The sequence below is a fragment of the Aptenodytes forsteri genome, unplaced genomic scaffold, assembly GCF_000699145.1.
Source record: "Aptenodytes forsteri isolate BGI_AS27 unplaced genomic scaffold, ASM69914v1 Scaffold193, whole genome shotgun sequence".
Taxonomy (NCBI): domain Eukaryota; kingdom Metazoa; phylum Chordata; class Aves; order Sphenisciformes; family Spheniscidae; genus Aptenodytes; species Aptenodytes forsteri.
Window position 1 is genome coordinate 15,284,717 of NW_008795405.1, and position 22,142 is coordinate 15,306,858.

At 39.9% G+C, this 22,142-nt stretch overlaps 1 protein-coding gene and 1 long non-coding RNA gene across 2 annotated transcripts in view; one reads left to right on the forward strand and one right to left on the reverse strand.

The window, feature by feature from the left end:
* The first annotated feature begins 1,602 nt into the window (after positions 1-1,602).
* Positions 1,603-4,406, forward strand: LOC103900209. The gene is made up of 3 exons (XR_657661.1): positions 1,603-1,738; positions 2,918-2,981; positions 3,880-4,406. It is a non-coding gene; the product is annotated as an uncharacterized LOC103900209 (long non-coding RNA).
* A 411-nt stretch (positions 4,407-4,817) lies between these two features.
* Positions 4,818-22,142, reverse strand: part of BEGAIN (brain enriched guanylate kinase associated) — a 77,747-nt gene continuing 60,422 nt past the window's right edge. Inside the window, exons 6-9 of the mRNA XM_019472453.1 lie at positions 13,083-13,190; positions 9,504-9,587; positions 6,310-6,357; positions 4,818-6,191 (exon numbers count right to left, since the gene is read on the reverse strand). Coding sequence (XP_019327998.1) covers positions 4,818-6,191; positions 6,310-6,357; positions 9,504-9,587; positions 13,083-13,190 — 1,614 coding nt within the window. The remainder of the gene's footprint in view (positions 6,192-6,309; positions 6,358-9,503; positions 9,588-13,082; positions 13,191-22,142) is intronic.

Below are 22,142 nucleotides of genomic sequence, written 5' to 3' on the forward strand. Positions count from 1 at the left end.
AACTACCTACAGTTACTGAGAATTTCAGTGCTGGGAGCATCACGCATGCAGTGTCTCTGATCTGCGTAGTCCCCTCCTTTCCTTGTACTGCTTTTTTGGGTTTGAACAACTCAGTGTTCATATTAAAATATTCTGGTGTTTAGCAGTAGAAAGGTGAGGAGGGTGTTCCTTGAAAAGAATTAGAAACAGAGCCCTGAAGAGAGTGTATTCCAAGGAACTGAGAGGCCTACATCTGCACAATTTAAGCAACATTTAAGGAGAGATATCATAATAGTCTGTAAGGACTGCAAGACTGTAAATATGAATGGGGGAATAAGAATTTTATAGGAAAGACCAAAGGTTGTCAATTAGTATTTTAAAATTAAACAAGGGAAAATTAATCTAAGTAGCTGTATAATCGTGCTCTGTGATAGATGTTGGAGTGGAAATCCTTTTTAATTAAAAGTGCTGGAAGGGGGAAGGATTAGTTTGATAAATTTTCTAGTTTGGAGAAGAAGTTAGAAACCGTTGAATTGAAAACTACCTATTTTGTGGCTTGTCATGATTTAATCTTAGAAATTTTAGCTATTTCTAGACTTCTAAAAAGTTTAAAAGAAAGTGATAGGTGTTATTCAAGATTATTGAGATTTTGCTTTTTTTTTAGCCTTAATTTGGAGTGAGAAAACTATTTTCACATCTCAAAAAATGCACTTGCTCTTCACGATTTCATACTACTTATGCACCGTTGTTCCTAGTGAATTGTATCCTATTTCTCTGGTATCTTTTTTGTATTCTTATCTATTTTAATATGTGATTTGATATGCCTCACTCTGATCTCTTTCAGCCCCATTTGTTTTTCCCTGATCAGTGTTCTGTGTCAGGTACATTTTGCTTTCAGTTTTCATTCATTAAAATGACATTTCTCATCTTCTGCTTCACTGCACTGTTGAGGACTTGCCACTTCTTTTCCTCACCCTCTCTGTTCTTACTCATGGCAAATGAAATAAGTAATCAAAGCAAAAATCCTGCTATAGGTACCTACAAACCCTGCATACAGAATTTGACTACTTCAGTTGTCACTTAGAAAAGTGAGGGTTTGTGGCAACATGGAGACACCTTGGCATTTTTATAATGCTTAAGAGAAAATTGGGCATTTATGTCCTTGGGAAAAGGTATTTTGAGGCAAATTCTCAGCCACTGGAGTGGAGGGGTCTGCGGCACTTTTCTTTGGCTGAAGATCTGTTGTTTTGCATTTCTGGAGTCGCTTGTCATTAAATGAACATAAGAGTAGAGTCAGGTTCATCAAACCGCACCTGCTTGAATGAAAAATGTAAGCAAGCTGTTCTGAGGACAATGTTTTAGATGCTGCTCTCCATCAGAAATGTCCTACAGAAGGTAAGTGCTCTGAGAAGCGCCACAGCAGACAGGTCTACCACCCCTTTCACCTGGGTCAAAGCGTATCTTCTTCTTCTGAACAAGGTATTACTGATTTGCTCTCCCACCCTCTACTACTTTGTCTATTTTTAACCAAGTTCAATCTCCTAAAACCTCAGTGACTATTAAATCTGTACTTGGGCCAAACATGTTGTCTGGTGGCACAACAGAGCCCTCCTAAAGTCACAGTGCACTGCAGTGAGTCTGGAGAGACGAAGTGAAGAAAAGTGGGCAGTAAGTTTTAAATATCTCCAGTGACATACTCCAAAAATCTTCTCCATGACAGGATTTTTTGGATGATTTTCTCCCAGTGTGAAAACTGAAGGTGAGCAAAAAATTAAAACGCTACCACAAAGAAAATGCAAATCTGTTGTAAAAACCCTTAGTATCTTTCTAGCCTTATGCCTCAGGTCTCTCTGTGGTTGTCTCAAGAAATGAAAACAGAATGTGCCAAGAAAAGAAAGAATATTTTATTATAATGTTTCAAAGGTCTTTTTGTTTTGAAAAATTAAACCAAACCATAGTTAAACCTGTAAACCTGAGAAAATGTTGGTGAATTATTTAAACTTTTTTTTCTCACGTTCATAGAAAATTTGCAAACTTACTGTCAGTTTTTCTGATTAAGGAGAAATTAAAATTGAAGTTGAATAACTTTTCTAGCCATTTTGATTGATTTAGTTGAAATTCATTACAGGGTTACATATTGCTGTGTAACAGAAATCGTTACAGAAAAATGTTACAAGGTTATAGGCTATTTTACAAGGAAAACCCAGTACTGACTGGCTGAAAAGGTTGGTTTCAATCTACATATTAGTGCATATAAACTGGGGAAAAAAGTCAAGTGGAGCATAGAAGCAGACTTTGAAACTGCAGTGGTATGAAAGAACGTAATAGAACAGGATATTAAATAATCAGATATACAATATCTAGCAGAAACTTAATTTTGTGTAATTACCAAAATAGCAGTTTAGTGTCAAATAATGAATGATATTATAAAAGGATTAGTCTGATACTGTGTTCCAGTTCATAAATGTCACAATTTATTGTTCCATAGCTTACATATTTTCTTAGGTGAGATAACAGTTAATTTTCACTTCTTGCATACAAATCCTTGTATTCATTGACCAGAGAAATGAATGTCTTGCCTTAGAGGTTGTCTGAATTTTTTATACCTGAATGAGTCAACAGTGAGACTTCTTCACATCTGTTTTCTATCTTAGCGTTTTCAAAGGGAAAGAACAACTTTTTTGGATCTCCAAGTCTATTTACTGCAGGTCAGATTCTGCCATAAGTAGCAGTTGGCCTGGGAACTTTATTCTATGTGTTTTTTATGGACTTCATGAAATTATTTGTGGCATGACTTGCGACTCACCCTCACTGTGAGCAAGTATGGGAGCATAAAAGCACAAGGTGTGTTATAGCTTTTGTACTGAAATAAGCCTCACTTTAGAGTTATACTGTGCCTTACCTGTGTGATATTATTAGCTACCATTGTTCTCCACAGTGCTGCTACAGATCTCGGAGGAACTGTAGGGACTTGATGCCAGATCTTCAAAACAGCACAGCAAGTACTTGCACACATCAATAATGGTCAAATTTTTATGTTATCTATGAAGAATACGGAGAGCAGTGGGAATTTTGATGCCAAATGCATTGAATCTGTGGCCTCATGATTTAAGATACTTCTGTGGGAAATGAGCAGTTCTATATTCCTGGTTCATAGTTAATTGCCAGGTGACTGCTTTCAGAGAATCAGCAGAAAACATGTATTTTTTAATAGGTATTGAATGGTAGGTCATTATTTTAGCTTTATAAGGAACTATTTTAGACTTCCACAGTGATCTCACTGATTACTACCACATATTGCACTACGTAAGGTCTTTTCCCATGCATGAGCTGGTAAGAGTCAGTATTTCAAGTATAGGATACGTGTTCAATAAACACGACTTAAAAGAATTATTAAATATTTATTGCTGTATTCTGCCTGTTACCAAGCAGTGATACTGAAGCCAGGAAGGAAATCCACAGGATTTCCCTTTCTCTCTCGTTTTTCTCCTCTTCTCCTTTTGCTCTTTCCCTTCTGCTGCTGTCCAAGTTGTACACTCCTTAGTGGTGAAATGGTGAGAAACAGAAAACTCTGTGGAGGAGATGCAAAAACTACAGGTAAAACTATGGCTTCTCAGAGCCAGGCGTGAAATTCCCATAAGCTACAGAAGGCCAGACTTTCCTTAAGCTTTCGAAAAATCTCTTTGTTAGAAATACCAAGCTACATATGAAAAAAGGGCGACTGTGGAAGGTAACAGTCCTAAAGACCTAAAAGATTGTGTCAAGTATGTGTGTAATGGAGGAGGAGCTTAAGTCACAAGTTTTCAAACAGTTTTCAATTTTCTTTTCAGTGTGCAGAGCCCTGCCTAGTGAATTCAAGCCTGTTGATAAACACTTTGTTTTCCTTGTTTATTTTCTCAGGCTGATGAGAAGCTGTCCTTCCACACCCAGGGGCCGCGGACTGAGAACCAGCGCTCTGGAGCTTATAGAGAAAGAGCGACTCCTTTAGAAAGCGATCTAAACCAGGAGCTTTACTCATTAACTTTTGCTAGACTGATGCCACTCAGAGCTCTCCCATAGTCTCTTGTCCAGGGTATGTTTTAATGAAGGAAAAAAACCCCAAAATATCTCCACTGGTGTCTTTTATTAAGTAATGCAAAATACAGTATTAATTATGACACTGCATGCATTTTAGACAATATAAATGCAAACCTACAGAAAATGTGACAAAGAAACCCTCAATTACTTTTGAGGTAGTATACAAGGAAAAATAGGAAAGCAGAAACACAGTGGATTAAAAGAACAAAATATTAGTATCACTTTGTGCATACATTAGTCACTCATAAATACATTTGTATGAAATAACATAAGATACAATTCCATTCTTGTTAAAAAATATACTTCTTCAAATTTACCATTCTTGTTTGTGTTGTTTTCACATGACATTTTATGGTATTTTATCAGGTGGATTTATTTTTTATCACCGCCGTCATGATTTTACCCTTTTCCTCCAAGAGTTTAGGCACAGATGGCCTCATGCACAAAAATAAATAAGAAACCTGCTTGAAGGGAAAAGAATTCTGCTCAAATAGCTTAGGATAGTCTAATAAATACCATTTTGTTTATAAAAATATTTCAGGTTTATAAAAGAGGGGAGGGGACGGTCTCCCACGTGGAAAGTATGTTAAGTGAAAAGTGCTGTATAACATTTTTGAAGAGATTTTGTTTTAAACATATAGTACCATTATGAATATATATTTCATAATAATCCTGTTTCTTAGAACCTTATTGTTCACTAGAAGTATCAAATGCTGTTTGCTTCCTTTTGTTTGTTGTCTTATTGCCGTTTTGGAAGATGCCTAGTTCAGAAGGGTTCCGTATAATTGTGCTTTTGTAAGGCTGTCCTTCCGACTCAAACCAGTACTCCCAGTCCGTTGAAACTGCTGCTGTTTGCTGTGAATACCCGAATGGCTTCCTTGCTCCATGGAAGACTGGTGGATTTCTGAAGCCTCCATTGAACTCTGATTGAGGGACTCTGCTGAGCTGTTGGGGCTCACGTCCACGTATTCTCTTTTCAATACCGGGCTATTTTCGATGTTTTTGCTACTGCATAACTGGACGGTGATCCTTTCATTTTTTTGGTCTCTTGATTCTTTTGTTTTGTAAGTGGGCAATTTGTCCTGTTTACAGCTAGTGCTGATGTCAATATTCAGGCCACTGTCTGTTCTCAGGAAGCAAGAATCCACAAGTCTGCTTTGGCAGATATCGTCTCCCTCTGAGCAGCTATCTGCTTTGTAACTAGCATAGATGGGGCTTGTTCGACTGTCTCCCTTCTTAATAGGGCTGCTGTAGTACTGCTCTGAAAAACTACAGGGCGACAGCCTGCCAGTGTTCCTGTAAGGGTACGCACCAATGTCCTCCACGCTCAATTGCCTCCATCGCCCAGGCAAGTCTTCTTCTGAAAGGTGGGTGCTTCTGCACTCGTTCCTCATTTTCTGATTTGCTAAAGCCTGCTGTGGTGTTATGGCTGAGAAATGAAAAGGTTCGTTTGCATAAGGAGGCAGAGTCCTAGTAAAAGTGGGTGAGTTCTCGTTGTCATCGGCAAGCTCCATGTGCTGCGCAGGTTTGGACTTGGCAAACCTAGGACTTCCCTGGTGCTCATAACCTGCAGGTGACTTTCTTTCAAACAGTTCATCTCGGTTGCTCATGTAGATCGCTTGCTGAGAGGCTGTCAGAGTGTTGGCTTGGGCATTCTCCTTCTCCTCAGATGTGACGCTGAAGCTGGAATAGGAGCTGGAGGTCGGCAGAGAGGTAATGTACTCTGGGAAGGCTTCGTGAGAGAAGCTGGAATGGAAACCGTCTTCTTCGACGGTGCTGTCCGTGGAGTTCTGGGACCGCAGGAACCCCACGTCTTTCACTTGTGTGTCCACACTCTGCCTCCTCTCCCTCCTCCTCTCCTCGGGGCAGTAAAGGGCGGTGTCGCTGCAGTAGATGTCTGACTTGTACTGGGGCCTTTGTCCAAGTTTGCCAGCAGAGTCCTGAAAATTGAGATCCCTTGTAGATGGGCTTGACAAGTGTGAAGACAAGCTGTTTGGATCTGGTTTTTCCAGTACTTTGGCAATGACACAAGTGGGTATGGTATCAGCGTAAGATGTGTGGCACAAGGGGACAGAAAGGCTGCACCCGTGTTTTTCCAGATGGATGCTGACTCTTTCCTGAAAGTCAGATGGCAGCTGTAACATAAAAAGATGGCAAAGGGGCAGGAGAAAAGGGTGCACGTCAATACTGGTGTCTGCTTGGGTTTATACAACACTGATAGATGAGTGCTGTTTATGACACTGCATGGCTCACTGTATATGGTTCTTTGACTAATGTGGTGGCCACAATCTCTGTGCATTTCTGAAAACAAACTTAATTGAATGACTTTCATTTATTAACATTCGAAAATCTTAATATGCTTCCCCCTCATGGAAAACACTGTGAAACTGAAATGTTTCCTTCCAAGTTAATTCAGGTTGGATAGGAATGATGTAAAGAACGTACCAAACAATTTGCAGGTAGGGAATTACAGCCTACAGCAACACTTTCCAGACTGCGTGCATGGGTGCGATTTGCAGTTGGAGTGGGGGGGTGCGGAGGTCTCTGCTGGGGTGAGGAACGAGGAGGAAGGAATCAGATCTGTTCTTTTCTTCTTTTGCCTTTCTTCGAGCTTGTCTTGCCTCCAACGAGGAGGAAGGAATCAGATCTGTTCTTTTCTTCTTTTGCCTTTCTTCGAGCTTGTCTTGCCTCCAACCCGGTGCCAAATTGGCTCCTGCCCTTCAGCGTTGCATTTGATAAACAATGCCGTTTGAAGAGGCAGGAAAGTTGGTTTCACTGACACTTAAAGCAATGGTACTGGCTGCTACGACAGGAGTGTTCCTGTGCTGGGAAGAAGCAAATCAAACCAGCTACCTTGCCCCAGCACTCAGACACTGCTTGTCAGATCAACCGTCCATCAGCTACCTGACTGCTTTTCTAGTTTCTTACTACACTGGCTAAGACCTGAATTTACATTATGATTCCTGTGACAGACTAGTCAGAATTAATCAATGTGTCTGTTATGCATCAGAGATCATATAGTTTCTGGAGAAGTCAGGATCAGCTCTGTAGATGGTGGTTCCACCTGCCATTCTATCATGTGGACCAGAAGAGACTGAGAGCCTGCATTCCTCGGTGGAACTCAAAAGTCTGGTAGGTAATGCCTATGCAGGTATCACCAAGCGTGTTTGCCAGTCAGGTTTTATCTGCATTGCTCATTTCAGATCTCTATCAATGATCAGACAGGGATATGAGAGAGTGCTGCATGATGGTTGTCTCTCAGTATTTCTAACTGGAAATCAAAAGAACTCATGTTCGGACTAAGTTTTGAGTTTGTGACTGTGATAGCTCCTTTGATATCCATGTTGATTTACACCACTTCAGAATTTAGCCCCTGAATGCTTGGCTGAACTGATTTACTCAGCACTTTCTTTTTGTAACTAGAAATCAAGTTCCTCTTTACCACATAATCAGTGGTTACCCTTATAGCCCTAACGATCACACTCCCTCCTTAACTTCGTTTCTCTAGAGGAGAGAACCCTACAAATACTGAAGTGGTGTGTCCCCCCCCCATTTTAGGCAAGAAAAATTTAAGGTGCCTGTTCCTTGTAATGATCTCACATTGTATAAGATATGGAGCTCCTATTATAGCTTCACTGGGAAGTTTTTAAAGTTGGTTTAATCTCCAAAACTCAATGCATTCAAAATATGGCATGTTGTGAAATGGCATTCTTGTTAATATGGAGTAGGATGAGTGTTATTTCAACCAACAGACCTTCCAGGATATTTTGGATTAATCATTATGTTGTTAATTAGCTCATATGTCTTCCATTGGAAATAAAGAGTATGATATTGCCAATCTGCTGGCAGACAGCAATATTAGTCATAGTAAGTACCGATGCAACAAAGATTGAATAAACAGGTTGTAAAATAGGGCTGCTGTAAATTGCCACAGAAATGAGGAAAAGAAATACAATTTAACGTGAAACTGCTGTATGGGGCACCTATTATTTTAGTATCCTGTAACACCACTGTTTCAGCTATTTTATATACATTATTTAGATTATGAAATGTGTTAAGAAAAAGAACATTATTTTCTGGGCATTGCACTGGAAACTGGAATTACTAAAATGATCTTTCTGTCACATTACTATATTGTACTATAGTTTAGGCTTCTGGATAATATACAATACTTTGTCAGGCAATATTTGCATTTGTAAGGAATTTATTGGCTGGGGGGGGGCGTGACAGCACATTCACACTTGCTAAATTAATAAATACTTGGACTTATGAGTGGAGACTTTGCCTATTTAATTGAGTGTATGACAGCCTGGGAAATTGTGGGGAGATCCCACATTTGTGACAGTTTTCTGCAACTGAACCACTAAGTACTTTTAAGGTCCTAATTCTTGCTAACAGGTAGGGTGCTTTCAAGTGTGAGTAATGTCATGGTAACTCCTGGATATGAATTGCTAAGGGGAGCCAGTTACTAGGAAAAAGTAACAAGACCAGGATAATGGTTAATTCGGAAGTTCTGTCTCAGTTCCAGAAAATCATTGCCCGTTTGACAAAAGTCTTGCTCTATCCTTATTTACCAGGGTTGTTGAGTGCTCTGGGGCAGTCTACTGGCTTAGAAATGGTTTATACATTCCACATTAAATTTTGCATTTTTCCATCACAGAATGGCACGAGAGAGACCATTTGGGGGGTCATTAACCTGATGGGACTGATGAAGGGAAGGCTTTTCTCCGTGACCTTCACCAAAGCAATACACATGAGGAAGGTGCTATTGCTTTGTGTAGGGTCTGCATCCCTGAAGACAGTCTTGTTCACTAAGATATTATTTGCCTCTCCTTTAAGGAGTCTGTTTCTCAAGCCTAGTTTCCTTGGAAGCAAGGATTATTAATTAAAGTTTACACCTTGGAAATCAATCATTCAGTGCTCCGGTTGCTTTAGAAAAAGATATTTGTTTTGTCAGTCCATTTTAAAATTCAGGTTTAGAAATTAGCTGGGCTGGAAAATAGCTTCAGGAGGGAAATTGATTAACTCTATCCCAGCCGAAACCAGGACAATCAGAATCTCTGACGCCTGCAGCTTGTCATTTCCCTGCTCTCACCCCCCCCGTTTCCCCCCAGCATTTTGCAGTCTAGAATTCTCAGCACTTTGATTTTGCTAAAACCTTTATTTTTCATGTGATCAGTGCGGGCCCATTCTACCGCATAGCAGAGGTTTTGGGGAAGAGAGTACCTCCGAGTTCCATCGCTGGCCGTGATTTTGTCAGCACCTCCCTCAGCTGCACAGAATACCAGCATGTGCACAAGCCCTCCTGTTGCTTAAAGGGGTGTGTGTGTGTGAGGGGAAATCAAAGCCTTAAGGGCAAACAAGTTCTGGAATTGATACATGTAGCATAACCTGTTTTCCATAAAATATTTATTTCTTTGAATATTCACCAAGTTCGGTCACATTACCTCAGAAAGCTTATGTGCCCTGTCGTAATTCTTGCTGCACTGGAGCAACTGAGCAGCTAAATTGCAGTCCTTCCTATAGAGCTCCTAGAAAAACAAAAAATAGCCTGTTTTTTAAAGTTTGCAAATAGCTTGTGGCTTTCAGCCTTTCTCCCATGCCTGAGCAATCTTTTAAAAATTGACTTTGGGGAAATTTGGAGCATACTTTAACTTCTAAATACATTAAAATTCCATGTTTCTTGCTCAGTCCTGAGACGTTTACCCTTTTGCCCGTGAGGGCTGATAAAATTACTAAAAAGAAAATTTTGAGAACTGTTACTACAGAACAGTAATCTGCATTTCAAAAGATGGATACTTACCATTAGCAACTGGACTTTATACTGTTAACATGCATGGCACTATGAAGGCTAAAATAAACAGGATCTTTTAAGCAAAAAGAAAATTTAAGAACAGACAATTTTTACTGAGTATTATCCAGATCAGCACTAAGATACTACCTTAGAAAATGCTTTAATAATCTTATGAGACTGTGGGAGAAATTCATTGCAGAAATATACATTGTATTGTTTTTTAAAAAGACGGCCTTTGTCTCCTTATGAAATTTTCTTGTTGGTTCCTGGCTCCTTTTATATCTTGCAGAACGCATCTATACAAATACATTAAATCTCACTGCAAATGTTTGATGCTGCAGAACAGGATATTTTTACTGGGTAAGAAATTACCGTGAGAATTCCACACAGGGAAAGAGAGAATTTAAACAAGCCGCTTATACTATTTTCGTATTAAATGTCTCCCACAGCCTATTTAATGGGAAAATTCAGTACATAGATTTGCCCTTCATCTAAATTTAGTTTAGCACACATGACTGTAACTGTATCCTTCAACCAGTATCTTTGGGTCCCTGGAGGTAAGAGTTGTACGTTGCTTCTCCGGATCTAGGGGCCATTAAAAACAAAGTTGGCTTCAGAAGTTGACTTTATAAGTGGGCATAGATGAGATGATAGACAAAGCATAAAGGTACTATGGACACTAGGCTGTGTTAACCTGTAAAAATTAGAAAATGTTTATAGAGAAAAGGTGTTGAATACTGAAATGATTTGAAATTTCTCTGGCGCTAATGTTATAATTTTATTGCATGCAGATTTTTACTGTTCCACTTATTCTTTTAAAAACTGATAAAGAAATTTTCTATGAAAAGGAAAGGTGGAAATTCCTTCTGTTTTGAAATACCATTTTAAAGGTATTCTGTAATAACAGGTGCAACAAGATGTTCCTGGGAGTCTGTGAGGCATGGGAGTAGTAAATGTAGTTTTCCTTTGATCATTAGGAAATATCTTCATATTCAAAGGCCTTTAGACACTCTTGGTTTGTGGGTATTTTTTGTGTCTGTGTGAGCTTTTATACATGCCAGTTCTGCCTTGAATGTACTGGGGAGATACATTCATTTATGCGGGTCTTAAATTTTATATTAGTACACACTATTTTTATTCCTGAAAACAGACGCAAACAGTAGGAATCCAAGAATTCAATTTAGAAGCAAAATCTGTTGCATGTGCATGTGATTCTGACATGTTACATGCACATTAAACACACAATATATTGCTGCACAATGTATAGCAACAGACAAGTACTGCAAGTCCCATATGGCATTACCAGGCACACAAAAATGAAATCACCCCAAAATCTAATCCTTTCTTCAAAAGCTGCGTGCCTCTGTTTCTATGAAGCGGTTGTCAGGGAGAGTACAAAAAGCATTCTGACACTTTATTTTTAGCAGCTTTAAAAATTACTACAGAAAAATTACATGTGAGTTAAATGTGCCACATGTACTTTGTTCTCAACATGCTGGGACATGCCATGTGACTGGAGTGACTTTCTGTCCTTTAATGTTTATCTGAATGGAAACTAGCCACATCCGTGGCCACTAGAACAATAATCGGCAATTAATGCCGAAAGTGTTTCCCATCGCCTAAAACATGTTTTTGCATCAAAAGCATCACTTTACATATCTGTCAGAAGAGTAAGGGGAAAGATAATCAAAGGAAGAAATATTGGCAAGACAAAAAGATGTTCTCCCCACGTAGGATTCTTCAGTTTAACACTGTCTCTACTTATTAGGTATAATATTAAGGGTCTGTTTCACAGTTCTTTATTTTAAAATTTGTAATTTAACCTTTACTTTCATTAGTGCTGCTACATAACTAAAGGCAGAATTTTGTCTGTGAATCGACCTCAAGTATGAAGAAGTGGTACTGTTATTTGAGGCTTCTGGACCATCCTCTGATGTTCAGAGTAGTTCAAAATAATTCTTGGAAGAAGAGTATTCAGTACTCCAGTCCAGTCTAAGCTGCCTTTTAAAAGCTATGAATATTGAAAACACTTCTTCAAATGTGGTTTCAAACCTGACTCCATGAAGTAGTGTAAATGCATGCATACTTATTGAGACAGTTTTACATTTTTTTTCCCCCTCTGTTTTAAATCTGAAATAACTCCACGGATTTCAGCTGCATTAGTCTGAATGTATTTCTGTGGTTCTAAAACCTAAATGTAGCCCACTGCGTTTACCACATTCCATTAGTTACAGCTATTAGAGTTACGAAGTAACTGTTGTTTCAAGACAATTTCTGTAACAGTAAAGGGTCAGATTGTGAACTCTTTGTTTCCGTCGGAAAGCTATTAATTGTATAGGCACAATTCACATCAACAGGCATATTAATGGGATCAAATGCTCCCTGCTGTGATTAAGAGTTCGTATGAAATATGGGAAGATTGTATGTAAGATGCTGAAAAATAAGTGCTAACAGAAACATGTCTTCTTTAGATGAATTTTTTATTAAGTTTCTAAGGAATGGCACAATAATGAACTAAATGCCTGCAATCTTCCTTTCTTTGCTGTCTTTTTAGGTTTGTCCCTGGAAGGATTTCATGAGCTTGGCTGCCAGCTGCAGTACGCATGCCAGTTTTCAGCAGTGTTTAATGAGATGCAGGGTGACAATCGCCAGAGGTGTTCCCTGTTTCATTCCACACAAAGATAGGTGAATTGTTACACATGAACCAGAGCTGGGGAAAACCTGGCTCTTGCTCCCTGCAATGATCTGAGCGACCAGGTTGGGTCAATCCTACCTCTGCTAGCAGAGCTCACTTGTGCTGGGCATCCCATTTCAGTGAGGAAAGACTGAAAGATCAGAGGAACTGCAGGAAATGTAGGGCTCTACACTGTGCCTAAAATCCATATGATGAATCCTCACTCCATACATACTTCCACCAGTTTGCTGTACTAGACTGAAACCGATGGCAAAATCAGTGTGGGAATATTGCTATTGCTTAAAATAGTTGTTTAATCAATTTTAGGTTAGACATAAGGAAAAAAAAAATCAATGAAAAGTCTCACCCCAACCCGATAACTTAAGGAGAGCTGAATTTACCAAATGATGGGAACAGCAAACACAAATTTTAACTGTTGAGGTGACAAGTTACATTTTATGTAAACAATAAGAAATTATTCTATAGTTCCGTGGGAAGTGCATGGTGTAATTTATTTCTGAATATAATTTCAAGATGTATCCATAATTAAATACTTACATTGTCTTCTGACAACTTATCTATTGTCACCTTGGCCTCTATTAAGTGATTATTGAGTGCAATGATTTCATGGCTCAATGCCCGTTTTTCCTCTTCGTAATGTTGACCCTGTATGGAAAATGGAGTAGTCAGTATTTTTTCTACTGTCAGAATATTTCAGAAAAAGACCCAAAGGTTGGTGTCATTCTCAAATCCAGGGAAAAGCACAACAGAGCAATATTTCTTTTTTTTCCTATTTTTTGCTATTTTCACTCAGCAGATGAGGCAATGTACTTTGAAAATATGGAGGTCAAATTGAGCTCACATTAGGAACCTTCACAAAAGGCTCTAGCTAGCCTGTGCAAAAGCATTCGATTGAGCACCAGCTATTCCTTCTTCGTCACAAGGCAGGGTTTCTAACCTGGAAGGGCCTTGGGCTGCTCTTGGCTTTTGCTACAAGAATGTTTCACTTACACCATTAGCTCTCATTCTCATCAGGGAGGAAGAAAAATATTTAAAAAGGAAAATAGCTGTATTTGAGCCAATTTCTTTTTAGCTGTTGGCTGTGCTGGCTGCTTTAAAAGCCCTGAATGAGGTTGTTCATTTCTCAAGATGAATGTTTGCCTGATTGTGGGGTTAACACTCATTAGCAGAATGTGACCTGCTGTGGGATAACAGGAAAATAGTCTGCTTCAAACTTCTTGGTGCCCACTAATTTAATCTTGTTGCCAATAGGCTGTAACTCTTTATTATAAATGCAAAGAAATCAGTGGGAAAAGTAAAGTGCCACTGGCCCTTCCCATACTGTGTCCCATTTTCTTATTGCAGTGTTTATCGCGCCACCTCATATACAAAAAATTATTTTGTAGCAATCATTTATTGGCCTGCCTCCAGCCTTACGTCAGTATTAAAAAGTATGGCAGCTTCTGAATGCTCTAGCTTAGATCAAGGCATCTTCCTCGCGCTCAGAGCTGTACAAGACCATGATAACAAGAAGGTTTGCCAGTTATCTGGAGGGATCCTTTAGAAAGCGGCATTGCAATAAGAACAGAAAGAAGTTCTTACTCCTGTAAGAAATAACAGGAGTTACTTCTTGTAAGCAAGATGTACAAAACAAATGTACATCTGTTTTGTTTAGTAAACTCAATCCAGTGACAAATTCACAATCTCATTTCCCATTCTAAAACTGTTGGAGTAATTTGTGAAGGACTTTCTCCAGCAGGATGATTGTATTAGCTACAGAAATTTCCCGAATGCCATATTGCCAGGGTCACACAAAAATCTTCCATCAACACACACTCAACATTGTGAGCTAATTGACAGCAATGGGAGTTGTGTGTTTTGAAGTCTGAATGAATAGCAAGGTTAATTATCCAGCTGCAAAGCACCAGACTATATTAAAGAAGGGTGATTAAATTGGAAGTGGCAACTCTCATCCTAAGTTGCTATTTAAAGAAAACCACCTTCTCAAATGGTCTAAGCAAACCCATGGCTTGCTTTAAACAGCACAGATACAATTGAAGTGTGTTTGTGAAGGTCTGGACTGGCCTATTTTAATGTCAGCTTTTCTACAGACTGTCTGTTCCCCGCTGTTGCAAGACCTCTGTCCTGACAGCCCAGCTGAGCCTGGAGGATGGTTCAGGCTTGACACCTCTCCTGTCCTTGTTCCCATTGATCAGGTGCTCCTGCTAGCTGCCTGGGGACTACATCATGGAAAGCCAAAGCGTAGCTTTGAGAGCTTGCAAAAGCTCCAACCTCACCGATTTTAACAAGACACATGATCTTAGGGGCTGTGTTTTTTAATTATGCAGATCGACGTGGTTTTATATGAGGCCCTTAACTCTCATTGATTTTATTGTGAACTAAACAGCTAGGCACTTTGTAAACCTCCTGGACATCTGTGCACCTCTAGAAATCTGTCTCCTTTGGGAGCATGACTGAAGATTACATTTTCGAAGGTATTTAGTTGCATAATGAGGTAGAAAAGTGACTACCTAAGTACCTGGGAAAAATGTGTCCCCTCAATTTTCCAAGTCATTTCATGCTTTTGAAGGATCCAGGTCCACTGAGTACAGACTTAATCTTCCAAATAACCATTTATATTGAAGATTTTATCAATCCTTGTATAACAAGTTATCAATGCCAGGGCAGCTGATTTGTAGGACCCCCTTTTGCTCTAAGGCTCTCTGATTTCAGCAAATGTTGCTCTTGCCTAACCAAATTGAACTTGACTCAATATATTTTACAGTTCAGGAAAGATCATCTGATCAAGGATTTACAGTCTTCAGCAGAGAGAAACCCGTAAAAGGGCAGCAGATTCAGGCTTTGGAAGCAGTACTTTCCATTGCACTGAGTAACGCTGAATCTGACTGAATTATAGTTTCATTTTATTTCAGTTATGATAACTTTTGGGCTGATGTTTTCCAGACTTTGTATCTGACCAAGTGTGACTTTAAAAAATATTTTATATTTGTTGAACTGTAAAATTCACCTCAGTCCAAATTTATACTATACAGGTCAGCAGATAGACACCAAAGTAATAAACATCTCAGCAGTGCTGTGGAGGAGGGGGAATGAGAAAGAAAGGCCAGTCCCAGTCTTCCCCACCAGTATATGTTCGCATCTTTCTCTTGAAATCAGTGCTGTTGACATGAGCAAAGAGTCTGTCTCACTGTGGCAAAATGAGGTAGCCTAAGGGTGGTCAGGACCCTGAAAGGCTTTGGAATATTGACCACATACTATGTGTCCCTCTTTGAAAGTTCAGGGCTTCAGAGAGATGTTATTGTGGTGCAGTGGTGGCAACAAGAGGACAGAGGTTTAATCCTGACACCACCTTGGGGAAAATGGTGCAGCTGGAAGAGATGGTATGGTAGTGCCGGATCACTGCATTAAAAGGATTGCTGGTTACTGGGGACTGCAACTTTGAGCTCTCCAGTTGCAGCTGGACAATCATATTTTCAGCATCAGGTATAGATGTCAGAGAGGGATGAAAGGAGGATGGGAATCATAATATCAACGCTATGATTGTGAGTTACAAATAGAAAAGCTTATTTTACTTATAACCACTTTTAGCAGATCCCTCTATTTCTAGTAGCTTTTAGATGCTTGGTCCTCCTGCTCTTCCGTAAGGCTGGTGACCTCTCCTGTCTCCTTTTGGCACTGCTTTCTGCTCTGCAGGTGCTAACAACCTGTCTCTCAAAACTCAGTAACAGATTAAGTTAATGGTGTTATTGATATGCCATTGGCTTGCAGCTGGGCTGAGGGTTCCTGAAGTCCACTCCAAAATGCCATAGCTATAAGCTGCAACAGGCTGAGCTTCTGGTGGCTCTTTGTTCAGAAATCTTTGTTGAGTCAGCTCAGCGCATCTTGCCCCTGCTTCCTCCCCCGGCACAGAGCCAGCATAAAAGAATACAGCTCCATAGTGTCTGACTAACATGAAAGAACTGCAATCATGCGCCCATGTCTGAGTCAGATCAAATTTGTACTGCTGGGTGACTCCGGCAGTGTGCAGCGCTGATATTAATGTCGGGGGAACCAAGCACTCAGAGCCCTTGCTCCTAGTCTGGATTTAGCATGAGCCTCGCTGCTTCCTTCTCAGATCTGATGAAGGAATTGGGTATCTATCTGCTCTTCACAAAGGGATCAAATGATATAATAAAAAATATCATTTCTGTCTGGAACCTTGTTTTTCTTATGATTTGTATCTATCACAGTGACAACATCCCTCATATGTTTACAGATCCATAAAAATACAAGGTGTCACTTTCAAAAGTGGTTGGTATCATCTAGTCCCTGCATCTGTTATCTGTGCTATAAGTGGGGTGAAAAGAGTTTTGGTAGGTTGATACGGCATGAAATAATTAACAGATAAGTGTATTTTGGAAAGTAACAAAACCTGGATGAAAAGATCTGCTTTTCTTGCCTATTAGTGGATCCACAAAGGTTCCTACTCTAGTCCTTCAGCAGAAATGGAGCAGCCTAAAAGTTGGCTGTCTCTCTGGTAATGTTTCAGTCTCCCTTCAATGCTTTCCAGCAGCTGGAGAGTGTCCTACTGTAAAGCGGTGTCAGCCTATTAGTCAAGGCTAGGCTGCTTACTGTCATCTCTGCTGTCCTGCGGGAGCTTTGAGATGCGTATAGACCTTTTGAAATCAGTCCCAATTTTGCAAATGAGCAGTGCTGGTCTGTGGAAATGTCAGCCTTTTCAAACATTGCAAAGTAAATCTGTTCTTGATGTTCCGGTAAGGAACATTTCAATGGATAGCATTTCAATGCTACTGTGAGAATATAATGGTAGTAGTGACCATCAAGGTATTAGTGGCCAGCAGCATTCCTTTGGAAATGCCTCTTAGTAAGTAATGCCTGCATGACAGACAGAAAGAGAGAGAGACTTGTTCTGCTACAAATACCAGCAAAGTGGTACTGGTATCCCATCCTGAATGCCTGGACAGAGGTTTACCGCAATGTTTTTGGATGTGGAATACAGGCAGAACTTTGTTCCCTTTTTTCTTTACTACAGTGCTTGTCCAGGAGGAAGACAGCACTTCCACAGGAGAAATTCCCCACCTTTTTTGGACCAGTGTAACACTGTTAACTCAGTACTTTTCGCACAGAGCACCAGTCATGATCTTTTCATTGCAAGTATTAATAGGTGCTGTAAGGTATCTGCTAAGCAACTGCAATGTATTTACTGCTGTTCTGTGGATCGTAGTTGGCGAACAAGTGCTCGTGGAGGTATACCTTAAAACAAGGTCTGTATATTTTCAGGTGGTATTTTATAATCTCATTGAAATCATCTTACGAAGGATAAAACAGAGCAGTTGCAGATGACACAAAACTGGGAGGAGTGGCTGAGACAGCAGAGGGTCGTGCTGCCTGCCAGAGGGCCCTTGACAGGCGGGAGAAATGGGCTGACAGGAAACCCATGAAGTTCAACAAGGGGAAGTGCAAAGTCCTGCACCGGGGGTCCTGGTGGACACCAAGTTGAACATGAACCAGCAATGTGCCCTTGCTGCAAAGAAGGCCAAAGGTAACCAGGGCTGTATTAGGAGAAGTGTTGCTAGCAAGTTGAGGGAGGTGATCCTTCCCCTCTACTCAGCACTGGTGTGGCCACACCTGGCACACTGTGTCCAGTTCAGGCTCCTCAGTACCAGACGGATATGGACAAACTGGAGAGAGAGTCCAAGAAATGGCCAGGAAGATGATTAAGGGATTGGAGCATCTCTCTTATGAAGAAAGGCTGAGAGAGCTGGGACTGTTTACCCTGGATAAGACAAAGCTCAGGTGGGATCTCATCAATGTGTATAAATATCTGAAGGGAGGGTGCAAAGAAGATAGAGCCAGGCTCTTTTCAGTGGTGTCAAGTGACAGGACAAGAGGCAATGGGCACAAACTGAAACACAAGTGGTGCCGTCTGAACATCAGGAAACACTTTTACTGTGAGGGTGACTGAGCACTGGAAAAGGTTGCCCAGAGATGTTGTGGAGTTTTCATCCTTGGAGATATTCAAAAGTCATCTGGACATGGTCCTGGGCAACCTGCTCTAGGTGCTTGAGCAAGGGGGTTGGACCAGATGACCTCCAGAGGTCCCTTCAAACCTCAACCATTCTGTGACTCTGCGAGTTCTGTAACAAATTATGGCTACCATACCTCACTTGACTGCTGTGATAACTGGTATGCAGCATCTGGGGTTGTTATGATATATGGTAGTTTAAAATCCTGTTATTAGCAAATACTGATATCTACCATAGAAGTAAATGCTTCTATTGTTATGCAAAAATGATTTAATATATAATTAATACATCTCTAGGTCCTAATAAAAGAGGGAACAAGTATGCATTGAATATGGTATAAGTTCACTTATATTTCTCCCTGGTATTCCATCAAGACTTGAAACAGACCTCAGGTTTGACTTGGTGCATGTGAATGCATGTCTTCTGGAGTCAGTGAAGCTGCTTCTAATTATTACTGATAATTACACTAATAATGGAGGATGAGAGTGTGTTATCTATCACAAAGAAAGGGCACCCAGATGCTCCATGCATTCTCAGTGGTTGTTCAATGACAGTACTTCAATGATGAGTGAGGATGAATTTTATAGCATCTGTCAGTGCATATCTCATATCCTGGTGAGAAATAGATAAAAATAGTCATCCCTTGTGGAACTGAAGGTTGGGAGAGTATGTAATAGTGTATCCTACCAGGTGTGGAAACTTTTCACTGTTGCAGAGGGCAATAATGTAGCTTAGTTCAAGCTTATGTGCACTCTTCTTCCCATCCAGGTGTGTCACGGTCTCTGCTGAGCAAGGCACAGTTTTGAAATACAGTGTTTGAACCCAGGGACCTCTTAGCTTACTGGCAGAGTCTTAAATAGAAACAGGGGTGGGGGTGGGGGATGACTAGGCCAGGGACATATCTGACAATGTAAAGAAAACAAGAATGAGAAAACTTGTGGTGGAAATAAAACCTTTTTTCTATTGTAACTCTCAAAGATAACAGCTGCTCTATTTACAGTACTTCCCCATAGACCATATGCGTAACATATGTTTTATCAATTGGCTCATAAAAAAGCAAAATATGGTTTAGATTTGCAGATATTACTGGATATTCTCTGCAGTAATTCATGATTTTAAGCATTACTGCATGTTAGTTTCTGCTCTGCAGATCTTCATGTTATTATGACAGATTACGCGTTTGTGTGTGTGCATGTTTATGGATGCTTTGGAGCTATGTGAGTTTGTCTGGCAGTTAAGAGCCTAGCTGTGGATATCCCCTACTCACACTCACTTGCGCCCATGGGCAGAAACTGTAATAAAAACAGATGAGAACAACAAGTAAGAATAATGAAAAACATTTCAATAAATAATGAAACTGTATCAACTGATACCAGTTCATGACATGATCCTTGGGGTACAGGATTTAGTGCTGATCATTGCTTGAGAGCACCATTTAATACGTATTGCATTTTTGGTTTTATTTCTTTGTATAAGGATCTTATTTTGGTTTAACAGTAAAATGAGTATCCAAAGGAGTTATTCACTTACAGACTCATTGAATCCACAAGTCTGTTTAAGAATGTGCATCTTCACAAGCAGCCAGAGAAAAAGAGCCAAACGTTTAGCTAATTTATTAGGTAATTATTTGTCAAGTTACAAACAAAACTGCAGGAATATGTAGGGACGTATGCAGAGGCTGTGGCAGCATCCTGATTGAACTTCATGATGTACCACTGTCTCATCTTTGCTTCCCACTGCAGTAATCCCCAGGACACCCATCCTTGTCTCAACACCTCTTCATAATGCTAATACAGCCTGGCTTTCAGGAATGCCGTTACATTACAGTAAGGAGTAATGACTAATTCATTATATTTATTCTGTGGTATATTAGATATTTATTTAACGTGATTTTCTGTTTCCAAGCTGCCAAGGGTGCAGGTAAGGCTGCATTCTTCAGAGACAAATGTATGGCATTAAGGATTTTAAAATGCTCACTTTTCTGGGAGGGTCAGAGAAGATATGTTGTTCATGTGTCTTGTGCCTGAGGCCTTACCTACTGCAAAAATCTATGTCATGTTGGAGTTCTTCCACATAAAGAGGATAGTGGCAAGAACATTATTCCAATGCAACAAGCCTTTCCTATGATGAACACATGGGATAAAAGGGAGTGACAGTTGTATGAGCCTTGAGTTGGCTCAGGAAGAGACTAGATTGCCTGCCCTTGCCATAGCTTAAGTTTTTTTGGTTTTGTAATTTTACCTAGGAGCTCATCAAAATAATTAAAAAGAATTATATGGTCATAGTGAAATGAAAGGAATAGAGGCTTCAACTGAGCTATTGGTAAGGAGTGAAACATTTTGCAAAAAGAAAAGAAGTTATGTGAATGGGTAGAAAAGGAGAAGTACCATTACTGCAGGCCACACAAGGTAGGCTCATCAGGCTTGCAGCTTGAAGCTGTCACTCTAATGACTGATTGTTTGGTGCTCAAACTTTCTAGCCACACAGGTTCATCTGCGGAAATGGAGAAATTACTGGAGATAGAATATTGCTTAGATTCTACTTAAATGGACTGGGAAGAGAAAGTTGCATTAATTTCTCTGAGTAAAGAAGTAAAATGGCCTAGGAAGGAAAATGTGGAATTCTGAACTTTGGAATCTTATATTCATTCATATTAATTGCAGATCATTTTAATAAGCAAGGAATTCTAACTAGAGTTGACTACCTAAGCAAGGGCAATTTCTCAACCAAATAACAAAACTAAGGCTAGACTATTTACAGTACTTTGCTCTTTAATATTTTGTTCTGCTCTAGGAATTTTTAAATTCACATTTCCTGTCACCTTTTGACATTTTTTCTTAATAATTAGTTGGGTAGAAGAAAAATCAAACTCCCCTCCTCTTCCCCTTGTAATTGCTGTCTTAAAATAACTGTTTAGCTAAATGCTCTCTCTTGGGAGTTAAGATACTTCTCTCTCACAAAAGTTTGCTCTGATTTATCACACTCCTGTGGCAAGGCTGACTTTTCCTCTCTCGGTTTATACTTGCACTCAAGTGCGCAAGATCCGTTCTTGCGGTGAAGACTTGTGCTGAGCCGGATTAGTGACCAAGCCCTGCTCGGTGGTGCCTGGCCAGCTCAGAGCCAGCCCCAGCAGGTCTGCTCTCCCTGCAGCACTTGTCGCAATAGTAATCCTGCTATTAGTCTTATTGCTGTATTATTGTTTTCCTGTAGGCTTCTGTCTCCTGACTACCCCAGTTCACATCTAGGGCTCTTCCTCTTGTTGAATTTGATCCTTATAAACATGTCCATGTCCGATGTGTGTATGCCTTTATATTCTGCTCTTCTTATCTCTTAAATCTATTTAATATACATTGAAACATCAACTGGGATATTGATTGGAAAGATTTGGTAAACTGGCTGAAAAATTGCAAGTGTAGTACAGGCAATAAGCATAATGCACTTGTGTCTTTTCTGTGTGAATTAGTCCCTCCTTTTTTATTAAAAAATATCTCTGCTATTTACTTTGTAAAATCTTATGTTGGGAAAAGCTATTTAAGGTTTGATTTCCCCCCCCCCCCCCACACCCCCCCCC